We start from the raw sequence: 16306 nt of genomic DNA, 5'->3' as shown, positions 1-16306 counted from the left end.
GGCGAAATTAAAGAGAAATAAAGATAAAGTCTTGGAGGTTTGGGTGGGTAGGTAGGTTTATATTTTATTTTAATGAAATAAATGGTAAAGTAAATGTGAAATGGTAGATTCGTCATTTTTAGCATATTAAAAATCAATTAGATTAAAAACGCAAAAAAGTAAAAATTTTCAACCGGTGGTGATAATCCAAACCTTTTTAGACCAAATTAACAATTTTCGACATATCATATGGGCCATTTTTTCAATTTAGTCTTAGATAAAATTCAAAGTTTTATTGCTAAATCGTAAAAATTACAAATATATAGATGGTTAAACCAAAAAAATATGAAAAGCTATGGTTTTTTTTCCTAAATAAATATGATGAATTTGACATATTTCACAATAGGATGAGTAAAGAGTCACCTCATCAATACTTCAAGGACTAAAAACATATTTTCTTTACCAAAGAAAAAGATTACGTTTATCAAATTGCAATAAAACCCCTCCACAACTTGTGACCACATTCTATCCACCCACCCAAAAGAAAATAAATAAAAAAAGAAAAAAAAGGGGATCTTTTTTCACATTCTCCTTCTCTCTCCCCTAAACTGTTCAGCTGGTTTAAAAACCTGTTGACTTCTTCCCCGGAAAGTGCCAATCATGGTGGGTAAACCAAGATAAGGAAACATGAAGAAGGTGGTAAATTACCAAAATACCCCTGACTGTTGCTTGATGGAAATGGCTGTTCGGTGAAAAAAAGATTCTCTTTTTCACTTTTCTTTGCCACCTTCCCAGTACCAGAAGGTTAATGGACCTGTATCTTCCATGATTGAGAACAAAATTACGTTTTTGCCCCTGGAAGACTAACATAAAGGCTATATAGTGGGCACACCCAGATCAGAAGACCCTCATGACTCCATGTCCATCGGGTCTTCTGCAATATAATAAATACCACAACACCAAATGGAGGAATCTTTTTTATAAACGATCAAAAGTGTTGGATTTATAGATTAAGCAAAGGAGTAAAGAGTAATTTTAAAAAGGGTTACCATCACAATCACATCTCAATCAAATTTAAAAAAAGAAAAGAACCAGTCATCAAGGAAACCGATGCCTAAAAACAAGGTACTACCAACAACTGCACCACATCAGAACACACAGCACTCATCTTTCTCTTTCTCTTTCTCTAAAAAAAACTATTTTCTTTAATTAAATGATTTCTTTTTCTGCTTCTTTCTATCTTGCAAAATATATACAATACAAACACACCACCCACAAAGAAGAGGGAAAGAAAGAAAGAAAAATGGCACACACAACTCATCATCATCAGAAAAACAAAGAAAGAGTCCACACACACCACCCATCTTCAATGGCCCAGTTGGACCAAAATTTATGTAAAAAAGAGTCTTGAAAGATAGAGAGAGAAAGAGAAAGAGAAAGAGAAATCATCAGTGAGATAGATAGAGAGAGAAAGAGAGGGGAGATGTCTTCAAACTCCAACCAAACCCACCTCACACATACACATACACATACACACACACGCACAAAAACAAAATTCACATACAGACCAATTAATTATGGTTGTTCCACAAATACCCTTCTGCAACCCCCCAAAAATCTCCATCTTCATCACTCCATTGTCTACCAAACGAACCGATATATGTGGGCTTTTTGGGGCTTTGTCTTTGGTCAGAGTTTCATCACCAACAACAGAGAAAACAGGAAAAGCAAGAACCTTCTCACCCCCACACCCACACACACCCATTCATCTTTCTTTCTTTCTTTAAACTCTTTCTTCCCCACACCTCGCTTTCTATCTCTCTCTCATCTTCATATTTCCTTCTTCACTTTCTCTCTCTTCTTTTATCGAATTACGATTTTTTTTTCAACAAAGTTGAGATCTGATGAGTAAGAAGATGAAAGGGGTTGCTTTTGATTCATCTCCTCATGTGTCTTATGAGGACGCTCGAGCAAGATTTAAGCATCAAACCCTCCTCCAAGATTACCGGGAGTTGGAACAGGTAAAGTTTGTTCTCTATTTTGTTTTTGATCCTCAAGATTCGTTAGGGTTCTTGTTGTTTTGATCATATGTTGATGACGATTCTTAAGATTTCTTCATCTTTATGCCGTTGATTTCGTATATGATCTCTTCGTGTATTCCCTAAATAGATCTATTGTTTCTTTCAAGATTATTGGAAAAAAAAATCATGTCTTTTTTCTTTAATAATCGAATTTGAACTCTCTGATCTACGTTTCCCCTTGATTTTCTTGATAAATTCTCATCACAAAATTTGTGGGGTTAGGGTTATAATTAATTTTGTGATCTTGGAAGATTTCAATCAACTACAGAAGGGTATTTGTGTCATAAATATTTTGTGATCTTTGAAGATCGCCGGTGACTCTTGGAGCCACCGACAGCTGTTAACAAGCCGGCGAGCTTTGTTGAACTGGGCTGAGTTAACTCGGTTATGAAATTTACAGGAAACAGAGGCTGCAAGAAACAAATTGGAGGCCATGAAGCAAAAGAAGCAAACTTTAGAAGCTGAAGTTAGGTACGATATCACCTTTCCAATCACTTTTACCTACTAAATTCATTACAACATACTTTCATTTACATGTTTATTAAAGCATCCTACTTTCATTGTTATTATTTTAAAAATACAAAGCACAATGATTTAATAAGAAAAAAATATATGGAAGTACATTGTTATTTATTGTGATAATAAGATAATTTATAACTTTATCATGAACTGAAATTGAGTTCTTGTGAATACAGATTCTTGAGGAGAAGACACAAATTTTTATTGAAATCCAAGTCTACTACAACTTCACAACAAGTGAAATCACATAATTTAGAAACAACCCAATTCAGAAAAAGCAAGAAGGAAAACGTCCACCCCAAAAAGGCAAAAACTTTACACAATTTGCCCCCGATTCACAACCTAAATCAAAGGGGAAGAGTGTATACAGAGAAGAAAAACGTTAATCCAAGTCGACCACCTCATGGGGATAAAAATGTAAATTTGCATAGTGTCAACATGTCGCCGGTGACTGAATTCAATCGGAAAGAAAACGGTTTTGGTGGTAAAGAAGCTCGGGTTCCTATATTTGACTTGAACCAAATATCCGTAAGTCAAATAGTCAAATGGGTGTATATGAATTATGAATGTTTCTTTTTTACTTAATGTAGAAAGAACACAAGATACTTTTTACAAATTTGTTTACTGTATCCTTTTTGTTTATCGAGACAACATTTTATCCACAAAGTAAAAAAAAAAAAAAAAAAGCTCTTTGATAGTTACTTGTTGTAACGTTTTATTGTTTGTTGATTGTTAGATTGAAGAAGAAGAAGAGGAACACAATGATTTAAAGCTATCGATTTGTAGAAATGTTGGGGATGCTTCATCAAATAGAGCAGGGAAGAGGAAGATCTCATGGCAAGATCCTGTGGCTTTAAGAGTATGACTAAAGGTTAATTATAGATTTGGGTTAGGGGTAATCTTTATAAGGCCAAGACTTTGATTTTGACTTGGTATTCGATTGTGGTTTATGGTTTAAAAAAGAAAAGAACATTATGTAAAGAAAAGGTTTGTGGGATTAGTGGGTTTTCTTTTTTTAATTTTTAATTTTGACATGGAAAACAATATGAAGGATGAAGAAATCATTGTTAATGTATATCTTGATAAATGATAAATCCTGTGTTTGTTGACACAATGACACCTCTTTGGCTGAGTAAACAAGGTATATAATCTTTTGGAAGATTTTGATGTTAGGTTAAGGTTTTGTTTGTTTATGGTGTTTTTTTTATACTTTTTGCATTGTAAATTTGGTTGTATGGTTTGTTTCTGTTATTAACGTGTAAGAAAGCAACCCACAAGGCAACAACCATGTTATTTCATCTTGGTGGAACACGTCGATTTGTAGGATAGCAATTTGTTGGGTATTTTTCTAAATTTGTTTTGTTTGTAGACATACGCAATGTGGTTGTCTTTATATCAATAAAAAAAAGTAGTGGTTTTCCTAGCTTCAAGATGAATTTAAAACATGAAACAATCTTTGAAATTTCAGTTACATTGAATAATCCGAATAAGTTCGAAATGATTAATAGATTCTTCATCACCAAAATATATTGCAACTATTGAAACATCTCATACGGATTCCAAAATACCACACTAAACTATAAATTACATAAAGAGCTTGAGTTTCTTTTTAATCACCACCAAAATCATTTCTTCGAGATATCGGGGTACTTATTTTCGAACGTCAAGTTTTAATAAGAACTAGCAAGAAGCTACAAAAGAATTACATATCTAAAAAAACCAAAAAACCAATGATGGGATCCTTCTTCCATCATAACTCTTTCATCTATCTCAAGTCTTAACCACTTGGTATTCTTTTACGAATATTAAACAAAATGTCCTTTCTCGGTTTTTTATTAGAAAATATAGCGAAACTTTTCCATTGGTCCATCACGTTGATGAATTAAAGGAGTAGAGTTGATAAGGAAAATAGGATTACATTAAGAGGAAGAGATAAGAAATGTAACACCTGTTTTTTACGAGTAAACTTTATTTTATTAAAATTAAAAAAATAAATAATAACAAGTATATTTAATGAATTAAATATATAAATAAAGGCAAATGTTTGAAAATTGGAAGTTGATTCGAGTATTATTACATGTTTGACCTTTACTTAACCTAATTAACCTCTTGCAGGACTAATTTTGTTAAGAAATTAGTTGGTTAAGGTCTAAATGGTAATTACAAAATCTAGTCAAGTGTTTTGGGGCTAAATAAGAAAATTAGGAAGTCATAGGACCTAAAGTGTCAAGTTCGCAAACTGATGAACATAAGCCTCGACACTCATTTCTCTTTCTCGTTTGAATGAATTGGAGGGATTGAAAGAGCTTAAAGATGATTGTGAAAGTAATTAAGGAGATTTGAAATATATTATAGTTTAATGGGAGGTTTGGAGCTTGAATCCACTGTTTGGGAAGAACATATATATCCATTATCTTCAAATCTCATCTAAAGCCTTCACAAATATGAATCTATGATGGATTGGTGTTGAGGAATGTAGGTTAGAGGATGATTATAATCTTAAGATACAATTCTAGCTTCAATTTCTCATTTGCAAGTTAGAATTGGAATCAAATCATGTTTTAGAGGTTTTCAAATCCTAGAATTGGAGGAATTCATTTTTAGTTATGATGAACAAAATTAATGTTTGATTTGATTAGGAATCAAGTTTCTTGCTCTCATATTGAGCTGATGAATCCAAAACATGTTACTATCGAACTTTGTTGAGCTAATTGATGATTTCAAGTCTCTAAAGGAGAGCTTCAATGGAGTTCTAAGCCTGAATGTGATGACTTGCTTCTAAACATATTGAAATTTCAAGTTATATCATGAACCTAATTTATATGATCATTTTGAATCATATTTGATGGCATTTAATCATCAATTGAAGCTAATGTCTCATTTGGAATCTTATGTGACTTCTAATAGATTTAATCAAAGTTTTATTAGATCTTGAACTTAGGATTGTAAATCATTGTGTTAATGATGATGTGATATGTTAATCAAGGTTTAAAAACATATAATTGGGTGTTAAATAATCATACTGAGTCATTAGTAGTGAATAGAAGGAAGTTATAAGAAGGTATTCGTTCGATAAATGGTGTGTTCGACAAAATTAACGGCTAACTGATAGCTGGTAGCATTTTGTTGAACACTACGTGAGGTAGTTTTTAGATTTGGAACATTCTGTTTAAACTAAACGCTAAAAACATGTAGTGCTAAACGAGATTTTTTGTTCAAAACAGAGCGTTTTATCAAATGTTAGAAGCTCCCAAACGCTCTGTGTCAAATATGCCAAAAATAGTTGTTAAATGACTTCCCTCCATTTATTATCCAATTCATCATATGGTTATTAGTTTTCAAGTTTTCATAAGTTGGCCGGATAAAACTTCTATATTCTTCTCTACTTATATTTCACTACAATCTCGTTATAATGCATTATGGACTGAGTTTTCAGGGCGATCGTTGTAATGAGAGGGGATGGATGTTGGGTTGTGTTTTTTCGAGGAGAGAGGTGGGGGAATAAGGGTTAAGGATGTTTCTTTGTCCAATTTCTTCCAGCCCCATCATGTTCCATCTTTTTGGGTTGGATTAAAATTTTGAATATTATTACCCTATGACTTGGTATTTGACCCACACAATCCTTGTTCCATCTTAGCCAAATGCTACTCAAATAATATTTGTAAAAACCGATCCAATTGAATTGTGATTCAATCGAGTTTTAATTTAATATAGATTATTCCGATCGATATTTCAAAAACAGAATCAAACAACCACCCTTAGTGAAAATGGTGTTTTTTTAACGGAGCACAATCACTTTAAAGGCAAACCATGTATAAGAAAAAAGTGACCAAATAGGTACATGGAACATAGCTCCATACCCTATCGATTCGTTAACTCCCCAAGCGAGTCACCGAAAACCGACTACTGCCAATTAAATCAGTGTTTTTTGAAAAACTATTTTCATTTTAATAATAAATCGTATACAAGAATATAACTAAATATATACACAAAATATAGTTGTCGACCTATCAAGCCATTAACCCTATAAGGTAAGCAAACTTAGAAACACAAGCACTGAATGGTGGTGTAACGACCCAATTTTTCAAAAGAAAATTTTCATTTTTAATTAGTCAAAACACTTTTCCATAAACCATGAAATCACAATACAATTGTTTTCAAATTCATATCCATAACAATATTATTTCCAAACATCAGAGTGTCTCATAAAATGTCTGAGAGAGTGCACGCCGCGCCATCAAGCCTTGCCCTTTCCCTTGGGCTTAGATGTACCTGAAACAAATCCACAAACTGTAAGCTAATGCTTAGTGAGTCCCCCAGAGCATACCCCACACACAATCCACATAACACATATCAAGTTAGCTATAAAAGCTACATATATCACATAAGCCATGCATACTAACATATAAGGATGCCGTGGGCTCCCCCAGGGTCTTATACATTCATGTCATGGGCTCCCCCATGGTCTTTACCTAGGAATGCCACGGGCTCCCCCACATGGTCTTATATCCAACTGCCACTGGCTCCCCCCCCGGGGGGGTTTTCCATGCAATAACATAATAATCAACTAGCATATCATATATCACAGAAGTATTTACCATACTACATAACTCATACATAAACATATAAGGATGCTGTGGGATCCTCCCAGGGTCTTATACCACCATGTCATGGGCTCCCCCATATGGTCTTTACCTAGGAATGCCACGGGGTCCCCCACATGGTCTTATATCCAACTGTCACGGGCTCCCCCGGGGTCTTCCATGCAAATATCACATAATCACTAGCATACCACTTCTCATAAAGCTAACTATCATACCACATATCTCTACTACAGCTAATGTACCATATATCATAAAATGGGCCGGCCTTGGTGCCGTAGACCCATTGGTATGGTGAGAAGACTCACCTCTCGGATGCTTAACTGACAAGCTAAAATCAGATATGTCCCACACACTGCTCCAACTCCACTGCCTATAGTCATTATGTGATTAACTTGTCATAATCCCATAATTACCCTCAAAGTCAACCCTGGTCAAAGTCAAGGTCAACAGTCCATGTTGACCTCAACTCGTAGAGTGCATCCTAGCAACTCGTCGAGTTCCTCCCGAGTCCATTCCACTGACTCCCGCATCAACTCGCCGAGTCACCCTAGTGACTCGTCGAGTTCATCGAATGTCCAGAAAACTAATGTTCGCTCATACCAAAACCCTAACCCTTCACTGCTCTCATTCAGAAACTCAGAAACGAGCAAACCCTACCCCGAATCGTCGAGTCAACTAAGGGACTCGACGAGTTCCTTCAGTCCTTTACATGTTCAACCCTTTTCAGTGGGATCTAAGGTCCCAAACTTCAGATCCAAACTCCCCTAGTGCAGATACCACGTAAAGTTGCAAACTTTACGTGCATGCAAGGCCCTTCAAGGCTATAACATCAAAACTAGGCTTCTTACAAGGTTTTTGTGCATGTAAAGGGGCTAGGCTGCATAAAATGAGCAACTTTATGTCATTAGGGACCTAGAGAGGTCCAGATCTGGAACCATATCCTTGTGATATGTCCAGATCCAAGTTTGACTCCATTTTGCACCAAAAATGGCCATTTACTTCCAAGAAAAGGGATCTAATCAACTAGAGATCAAGGTGACGACTTTATACCTCAAAATGATGGCCAATACATAGTAGATGTCGGATTTACTGTACCTCCCCTTGCTCCTTCCTCTTCAAGCTATAGAATCCTTCACAAATACCCCAAAATCACTCACAAAAGCTCTTACTCTCACTCAAGAAGGTGCAATGTCGAATTAGGGTTTTCTCTGGCTAATAGGGTGATAAGGGAGGCCACAAGAGGCGGGTTATGTTCCTTAAATATGGTGCAAACCCTAAAAATTAGGGTTTCTCTTTACATCTCCGACTTGTCGAGTAGAACCCAAACCCCGCGTCCCCATACAGTCTCTTGTTACAGGTGTTACAAGAGCAAAAAACAAAATTCATAAAAAATTCCAATTTGCAACATGCTTCTTTCTTCGAATATGCTTTTATATTATGTCAAATTGCAAGAAATAGCAACATGTTTTGTTATTTTTACCAAAATGGTAATGTACTTCAATTTTTACCCATAATAACAACATAAATTATAACTTTGTACAAATCATTACATAGTTTACCTAGAGAATAGATAACTGGTTACCCTTTAAATGATTAAACAGAAGTGCACATTTCAAACCAGTTTTTTGAGAAGCGGTTAGGTTAAAACCAAACCATCTGTTACGAGAACGTTATACTATATAACTGATACCGGTTTTTCTACAATAACCGAACGGAACCGGTTTATAAACCAAAAGAATCAGTTTTTTAATGCAATTTTACTTGTAAAAAAAAACATATTGCAACCAATACCCGTCTAAAAAAAACCGAAACCAGTTGCACCTCTAAGCATAACACGCTACTAAATGGTTTTACCTTTACTTTGTTCCTCTAATAAAGTCTACAATATATCAACCAATTGGGCCGATAAAAAGGGCCGGAACTCGGACGACCCTCACCAGATCGGGCCGGGTTTTGGGCCAAAATCGAATATCAGATGACAAACAACAATGTAAACCAGTCCAGTACAGTTTGTCCGCTCGAGAATTTGGGATTTCGCTCAATAGAAGAAAGGCGATTCACGTCGGCTTCTCTCTCCTCCTCTCAGGCCATTGCAGCTTGTTGAATGTGTGTATTCTTGTTTTCAACGTTCTGAAACTCACATCTGTAGCCACATATAAGAGGGTGGCAATAGCTGGTTGTGCACTCTAGATGCTTGATGATATGTCTAACTGAAGTTCGGCATCAATATTAGAAGTTTGCGTCAGGTATGAAGAAAAAATACGACTTCATTTCCTTTAGGTTGCAATGCATGTGTAACAAACGACATATGCACTCACATTCTTGCGACTTGTCTTATGAATAAAATATTGCTCATATTTCAATTCAAATGCTTAGTCACTAGCCAATGATATGGATTCACAGGATTTTTCTACTGTTTATTTAGAATGCCGAATACATACTGTTTGCAATTACTTAAAGGAGTTCTCTTTTCCCTTTTTTCCCATGCCTGTTTATTTCATTTCAGTCCATATCAAGATGGGAGAAGAAATGCCTGAAATTGTTGCATTTATGAAGCTGGCGTTAGAACAGGCTAAAATTGCATTTGACAGTCTTGAGGTGCCTGTGGGGTATGTCTTATCAAATTCTTTGGTACTTTGACTCTCATTTGTCATATATAAACGAATTTCTTTTTCATGGAACAGATGTGTTATTGTTATGGATGGGAAGGTCATATCATGTGGAAGAAATCGGACTAATGAAACAAGAAATGTATATACTTTTATAACAATTTTCTATTTTCTGTTTGTAATTCTGGTTAACTCACCATTATGTTAACACTAACACTAACAAATTGACCTCTAAAATGCAGGCTACACGACATGCTGAAATGGAAGCTATTGATTTTCTGCTTAAGGAGTGGAAAGAAAAGGGACTTACGAAACATGAAGTTGTTGAGATGTTATCAAAATGCTATCTTTATGTTACATGTGAACCATGTATAATGTGTGCATCTGCCTTATCATTTATTGGTACTCTTATTCAACATAACACACCATAGGCTGCATTTACTATATTTGGCGTACATTAGACTAAGACTGCAATTAGACAAAAAACAACTTTTTTTTTCTCCCAAAAAGGTGGAACAAGGGCTGTGACTGATGTCAATAGGACAAAAATTGCAACTAACAAGGATTGAGACTGGTGTCAATAAAAAATACTGATAGAAAGCTTGTCCGGTCCAATCACGTAATGTGTAACAAATGTAGTTTTAATGAGACTTTTAATTTGATATATAAATATGGTGCCCTCTTTTTCACTTACACATGGATGTAGGTATAAAAGAGGTGTACTATGGTTGTGGGAATGATAAATTTGGAGGGTGTGGATCAATATTATCCTTGCATACAAATACATCGGATAGTGGTGAAGATGTTGGGAGGAAAAGTTACAAATGCACGGGTGGGATAATGGGTGAAGAAGCAGTTTCTCTTTTTAAAAACTTTTATGAGCTTGGAAACCCTAATGGTATGTTAGCACATATGTGCTCTTAATTACACATTTATCCTTTGACTCATGTTGTTCCTTTAGCAAATAAAGTTTCCCCCTTTGTTTGGTGCAGCTCCAAAACCTCATCGCCAACCGATTCAACAACCATGACATTTGAATGGTGTTTCCGTTTTGACAAATGCATGTTTCTTGCATCTTGTAACTACAATTTGGTTATTGTTTAATCGAGTTGTTACAATAGTTTGTGGCATCATCAACAAGTCATCACTTAATTTAAAATTGTGAAATTTCATAAAGATTGAACAAAAAGATAAGAGGAACAAATTGAAAGCTGAGTGGTTAAGGGTGATTGGTATGGGTCATCCACTACATGGAGGATCCTATATGGCACAAGCTTAACAACGTTAAGGCCAACATAACACCACCCTGGCCTCAAGTTCTTTTAAAAGACGTTGCCCTCTCAAAGCAAGACAACGCCGTTCCTATTGATTCAAGAGTTGTACTTTACACATGAATAGTTGTCCTCATTTTATAAAAAAATTTAAACTATTATAACATAGGAAATTATTTTGGTGTGGTGATCATTTCCAAGCTAAAATTGTATGGTGTGGAGAGTGACATGGCATGTGAGATGACAAAAAAAAAATGGTGTGGAGGTTAGGACTCATACCCATCGGCCTAAGCTAACAAAAGTTTGAGATATATATTAAACTAGGATGTTCTTGCGGGTCAGTAATTGATTTAAAAAGAGAAACTCTTTTGATAGCAATAAAAACTTAGGAGGACTTCAGTTGCCAAACCAAAAAAGTCAAGGACCAAAGCCATGTATAGAAACTTAAGACTTAAGCTGACAAAGCGGACCAAAGCCATGTAAGCAAAATGCTTAAAAATAAACACAAAAATGTAATTTACGTCAAAATGTGGACAAACTTGAAACATGAAAAAGTATACAAAATTACGCCGAAACATAAACACACTCAAATTTATATCGACACGTACATGGAAAAATAAGTATTTTTTTTAAAAAAAGTAACGAACAAGATTTTCAAATTTATATCGAAACATTGACCACCTTAAAAATAAATACATAATAAATTAGTTTTTTTTTTTAATAATCTAACGAATTTTAAAAAATTCAAAGTTGAAGGGGTCCAAGTGATATTTTACAAAGTTGATGTTTCATGTGTGGTAACCAGAGAATTAAATTATGTATATTATGGGGTAAATACGGAATTCTAAAAAATGAAGAAGGTGAACATGACATTTCAAAAAGTTCAAAATTGAGGGGGTGAAAAGCAACATTTTAAAACAGAGGGTGGAAATGGGGATATTTTAAAAAGTTCAAAACTGAGAGTGTAGAAACGACATTTTAAAAAACTAAAGGGATGAAAAGTGTCATTTTCCAAAGTTAAAAATGTAAATGGATGCAAAGTAAAGGGGTGAACCAAAGCCAGCTCCACAACTTTGGTTTTTAGAATAAATATAATTTTTTTTTTTTAACTTATGTGGGATTAAGAATAAGAACTCAACATTTAGATCACAGTTAGACTTAAATTAACACAACATAATCAAATTCTGCATATGATCATGTCATTTGGTGTCAAATTAAAGTATATACCTTATTTTTGCAGATAAAAGACATCTTAGATGGTTTAAAAACATTTAAATAAATTTATTAAATTATATGTCAAGCTAAACATCATGTTGATTGTTGAATTCATTACCCATAAACAATAAGAACAATAAAAAAATCCATACAAATCAACATATGACATTCACATACCAACAATTGACCAGTCAACATATAACCTTCTTGAAACAAAGTCAAAGCACTAAGATTTGTGACATCAATCATATTATTTGTTGATACAAAAAAAAGGCACAAACCAAAACTCTAGTTTAAAAGATTAACCATGGTTTATATGGCCATTTCATAACAAAAATAGTAAGTAATAACTTCAAGTATGATATATTACCTTTTTACCCTTTCGGATTGCTCTTCAAACTGGAACAAGAGAGTTATAATGCTCACCAAGCCCAAATGCATGCTTATGATACGACAAAACAATACTTGAATCCAAAAAATCACCAGATTTATACTCTTTTCCCATTTCCACATCAGGAAAAGACCCTGAAAATATCATAATATGTTTCTTTAAACAATGAGTCAAAGCCCCAAGCTCAAGTTGACCACCCCAAGCAGCTGTTGACTCCACTTCATTACAATAACTCTCAAATCTTTCATGATAATCTCCATCTTCTTCTGTTTCTGATAGAAAAAACGGAAGAAAATCTGATGAATTCTTCCTCATATAATCTGCCACCATTTTTCTAAGTTCTTGAAACGTGTAAAAAGATGAACTTTTGCTTTTTATTTTCAACTGATCTTCAACAGCTCTGTATAAACAATGCCCATCTGGTTTTATTTCATTGACTATAAGACCAAGTGGTTTGACTTTTTTCTCCAATTTTTCATTTTCGACCATTTTGTCACTCACAATATTGCTTTGTTCTTCTTGTATTCTTTGCTCTCTTGCTGCTTCTTCTTGGGCTCTTTTTTCTTTTCTTTTTGCACTTTTTGTGGGTTTTGAATGTTCGGGTTGGGTTACAGAGACCCCAGCTATGGCTTTTGCTAAAATGTCGATATTGTCCTCCTTGATTGTGGTGTTACTAGCATAGCCTACAGTTGCAAGTTCGCCTAAATGTTTTTGTTTTAGGTCACTTGTGAGTTGAGAGATTTGTTCTTCCACTTGTTTCTTTTTAGCTTTTTGCTCAGCTTTACTGCCTTTAGCTGCTGCTTTCTTTAGTGCGATTTCCTTGTTTTGTAATTGGGTGATTTCTTTTCTGTAATTATTATACCAAAGTCATCATTTTTGTACTTATAAATGCAGAAATTACTTAATTGAAAGAAGGGTACCTGTGTCTTGAAAGCATCTCCTCACGGGTTTCTGTTTCTTGAATCTCTTTAGTCTCACTTTCCTCTGGTTCTTGGGTATTTTCCATCTTCAAAACTCTGAAATCACAAGCTTTATGAGTTTGTAAGATTAGATTTAAACTTCTAAATAGTTATGATCTTAAAAACTGGCATACTATTTTATTGTAATTGAAAATAGATACTGGTTTCTAGTTGCCGGAAAAGAAAAGACGATGCAAATAATTTATGACAAGCACATATTGGGGGTTAAATTTGTAAGAGAACTATATATATATATATATATATATATATATATATATATATATATATATATATATATATATATATATATATATTGTATTTAGAAGGTAAATAGTTGAAGTAATTCCTAATTATATACCAAAGGGGGCAAATAATTTAGTTATGAAGATGATAAGAAAAAAGGGGTTACAAAGAGCAAGCTTTTCTCGGAAAGTAATAGATTTGATTTTCAAAAGCCAAATTGCAACTCTTATTTATTGGAACAGTGGGAACACCAATTGTTTCATGAATCCGAGTACTAAATTACAACCATCTTATAAAAAAAATATCCCTAATTTGATACTGAAAATCAAAGCCTTCACATTTTTGTATTGCGAATTCGATTCACTCGGGAATAACAACAAATTTAGGTTTTAAATTCGCAGATGAAGAGAAAAGAGGCCTATAGATGTTAAATTAATCAATCGAGTGACGAAGAAGATGAAGCATTACCGGAGGTTTCTTAAATGGCGAAGTGAACAGCAGGAGGCAGCAAGCGACACTGCGGAGAAATGGCACGAATTAAGCACGATGATCAGGGTTTTTATTAAGCGATCTACATATTTGCATCTAACCTCCAGCATTTTTCAGTTATTTTTTTAAATACCCCTTGAGTTATCAAAAAGATAATAGTTACCTCTTAACAATTTTTGGAATACAAAATAACTAAAGTGAAATGTGTATTTGCCATTTGAAAATGAAAAATACGACAGCCTGTCGATCAATAGGATAAAATGAAGTTGCAAATTAAAGGAATAAAAGAAATACAAAAAGGTAGAAAAAAGGAGTTACAAAAGGTTTTCAAGGTCTATACAAAACAAAGCATTATTGGAAAATGAGTTGTGAAGAAGGGGGTATGTGAGGTGGACGATCGCAATGAGTGATGTTATCAAGATGACCCATTTTTTTTACATACACGTTGATGCGACATCGGCTCCGACCACCTGCTCTGAGGATGTGCTTCTACGCCGGAGACGGATCTGCGAGGTCACAACAGACAAGCCCGTTAGAGCCGCCCCAGGGACTGTGCCCTGGGAGCGGGCTCCGACGGTCAAGTTAGATCATCTGGTAGATCTGAGATGGCTCTCTTTAGCTAGAGGGCCATCTTGGTGCTGGTGGTAGTGTATGGTGATTGACGGCGGTGGGTGGCGGCTGAGCCACCCGACCGGAGTATTGGGTGGCGGCTGAGCCAAGGGGAAGATCCCCCTCCATGGAGGAGATACTATTCATTATATAGGGGACAATTAGGTCAAGGGGAATTAGGTTAGGCCTTGGGCCAGCCCAATTTAGGCCCAGCTAGCAAGGAGTTGGGCGAGGTCGCCTGGAGGCGCCGGGCGAGGCTTGCGGGCGCGCACCAAGCAAGGCTGGCAAGTGCGCACCAGGAAAGGCTGGCAAGGGAGCGCTAAGCCAGGGGGCGCCAGGCCAGGCCGGTGGGAGAGTCCCCAGGAGGGCTGGCAAGGGAGAGTCAGACCGGGTCGGCGGGAGAGTCCCCAACAAGGCTGGCAAGGGAGCACCAGGCGAGGATGGCGCGCCAGAGCTGTCTAGGCCATGCTAATAGACCATATATCAACAAGTCCCCCCAGTTCGATGTTATTGGTATGCGGCCAATGACATTGGATTGGACTAAGTCATATAAACCAATAGGAGAGTCCCCAGCGAGGCTGGCAAGGGAGTCCCCGACAAGGTTGGTAAGGGAGCGCCAGGGCTGGTAGGAGCGCAGCAGGCCATGCTGGCGCGTTAGAGCAGTCTAGGCCATGCTAATTGACCATATGTCATCAAGTCCCCCAGTCTGATGTTATTGGTACGCGGCCAATGACATCGGACTGGACTTAGTCAAATAAATAAATTGTGCGTCGTCAAGTCCCCTAGTCTGATGCGATTGGGTTGCTGACAATCGGATCGGACTAGATAAAGCACCAATACATTAAATAATAGAGAGAACGACCAAACCTCGCCCACGAGAGTCGTGGTGTTGTACGAAGATCCAAGCATTGCTTATGCAGCTCGAGCTGACTCGATACTTCTTCATTGAGAGGAATGCGATCCGGTCGGTGTGATGCAACGTAACCGTTGTCGCGATCATGCGGAGCGGGGATGCTATGTGGCGAAGATTTCAATAAGGCGTCGGGTCAAGGTAGCTAAGAAACGTTATCTCGCCATTCAGTCCCTGAGACTGCTATCCGACGCAATTGTTGTTGTAGTCACACGCATATGGGATATCACTGATAACCGTATACATAATCTGTTTTGCGCAAGCGTTAACAACCGTCCTGAAGGTGTCTCCAAAGTACGCTATACCTAACTGGATTCCCCCCAGTCTGATGTGGGTAGCATAGGTAGCCAGATCAGACTATGACGAATAAAGCAAGGTTGATATATCAATGCACGACGAAGTTGTTGGCTTAATAAAAGTAGCAAAA

At 36.2% G+C, this 16306-nt stretch overlaps 3 protein-coding genes across 5 annotated transcripts; 2 read left to right on the top strand and 1 right to left on the bottom strand.

The window, feature by feature from the left end:
• Positions 1-1229: 1229 nt before the first annotated feature.
• LOC145115312 (uncharacterized) lies at positions 1230-3693 on the top strand. Its single transcript, XM_079051583.1, has 4 exons — positions 1230-2000; positions 2461-2531; positions 2756-3107; positions 3316-3693. Exons 1-4 carry the CDS (start codon positions 1884-1886, stop codon positions 3442-3444), a joined length of 669 nt encoding a protein of 222 aa, XP_078907709.1. The 5' UTR covers positions 1230-1883; the 3' UTR covers positions 3445-3693.
• A 5482-nt stretch (positions 3694-9175) lies between these two features.
• LOC145116536 (tRNA-specific adenosine deaminase TAD2-like) lies at positions 9176-11190 on the top strand. Of its 2 annotated transcripts, none has more exons than XM_079052876.1 (6): positions 9176-9429; positions 9690-9792; positions 9868-9934; positions 10035-10194; positions 10508-10690; positions 10785-11190. In XM_079052876.1, the coding sequence occupies exons 2-6, from the start codon at positions 9701-9703 to the stop codon at positions 10820-10822; spliced, it is 540 nt and encodes a 179-aa protein (XP_078909002.1). In that variant the 5' UTR covers positions 9176-9429; positions 9690-9700; the 3' UTR covers positions 10823-11190. The 2 variants fall into 2 exon arrangements, with proteins under 2 accessions (XP_078909002.1, XP_078909001.1); XM_079052875.1 differs by having other exon boundaries at positions 10499-10690.
• A 1233-nt stretch (positions 11191-12423) lies between these two features.
• On the bottom strand, positions 12424-14428 carry LOC145117189 (Cysteine proteinases superfamily protein). 2 transcript variants are annotated; one of them, XM_079053488.1, is made up of 3 exons: positions 14340-14428; positions 13590-13698; positions 12424-13516 (listed from the first exon to the last, which is right to left on the bottom strand). In XM_079053488.1, the coding sequence occupies exons 2-3, from the start codon at positions 13673-13675 to the stop codon at positions 12673-12675; spliced, it is 930 nt and encodes a 309-aa protein (XP_078909614.1). In that variant the 5' UTR covers positions 13676-13698; positions 14340-14428; the 3' UTR covers positions 12424-12672. The 2 variants fall into 2 exon arrangements, with proteins under 2 accessions (XP_078909614.1, XP_078909615.1); XM_079053489.1 differs by having other exon boundaries at positions 13590-13685; positions 14340-14396.
• Positions 14429-16306: the final 1878 nt, after the last annotated feature.

Source organism: Lactuca virosa, chromosome 5, assembly GCF_052849685.1.
Source record: "Lactuca virosa cultivar CGN04683 chromosome 5, Lactuca_virosa_CGN04683_v6, whole genome shotgun sequence".
NCBI lineage: Eukaryota > Viridiplantae > Streptophyta > Magnoliopsida > Asterales > Asteraceae > Lactuca > Lactuca virosa.
This window is presented reverse-complemented; position numbering and strand designations above follow the sequence as displayed.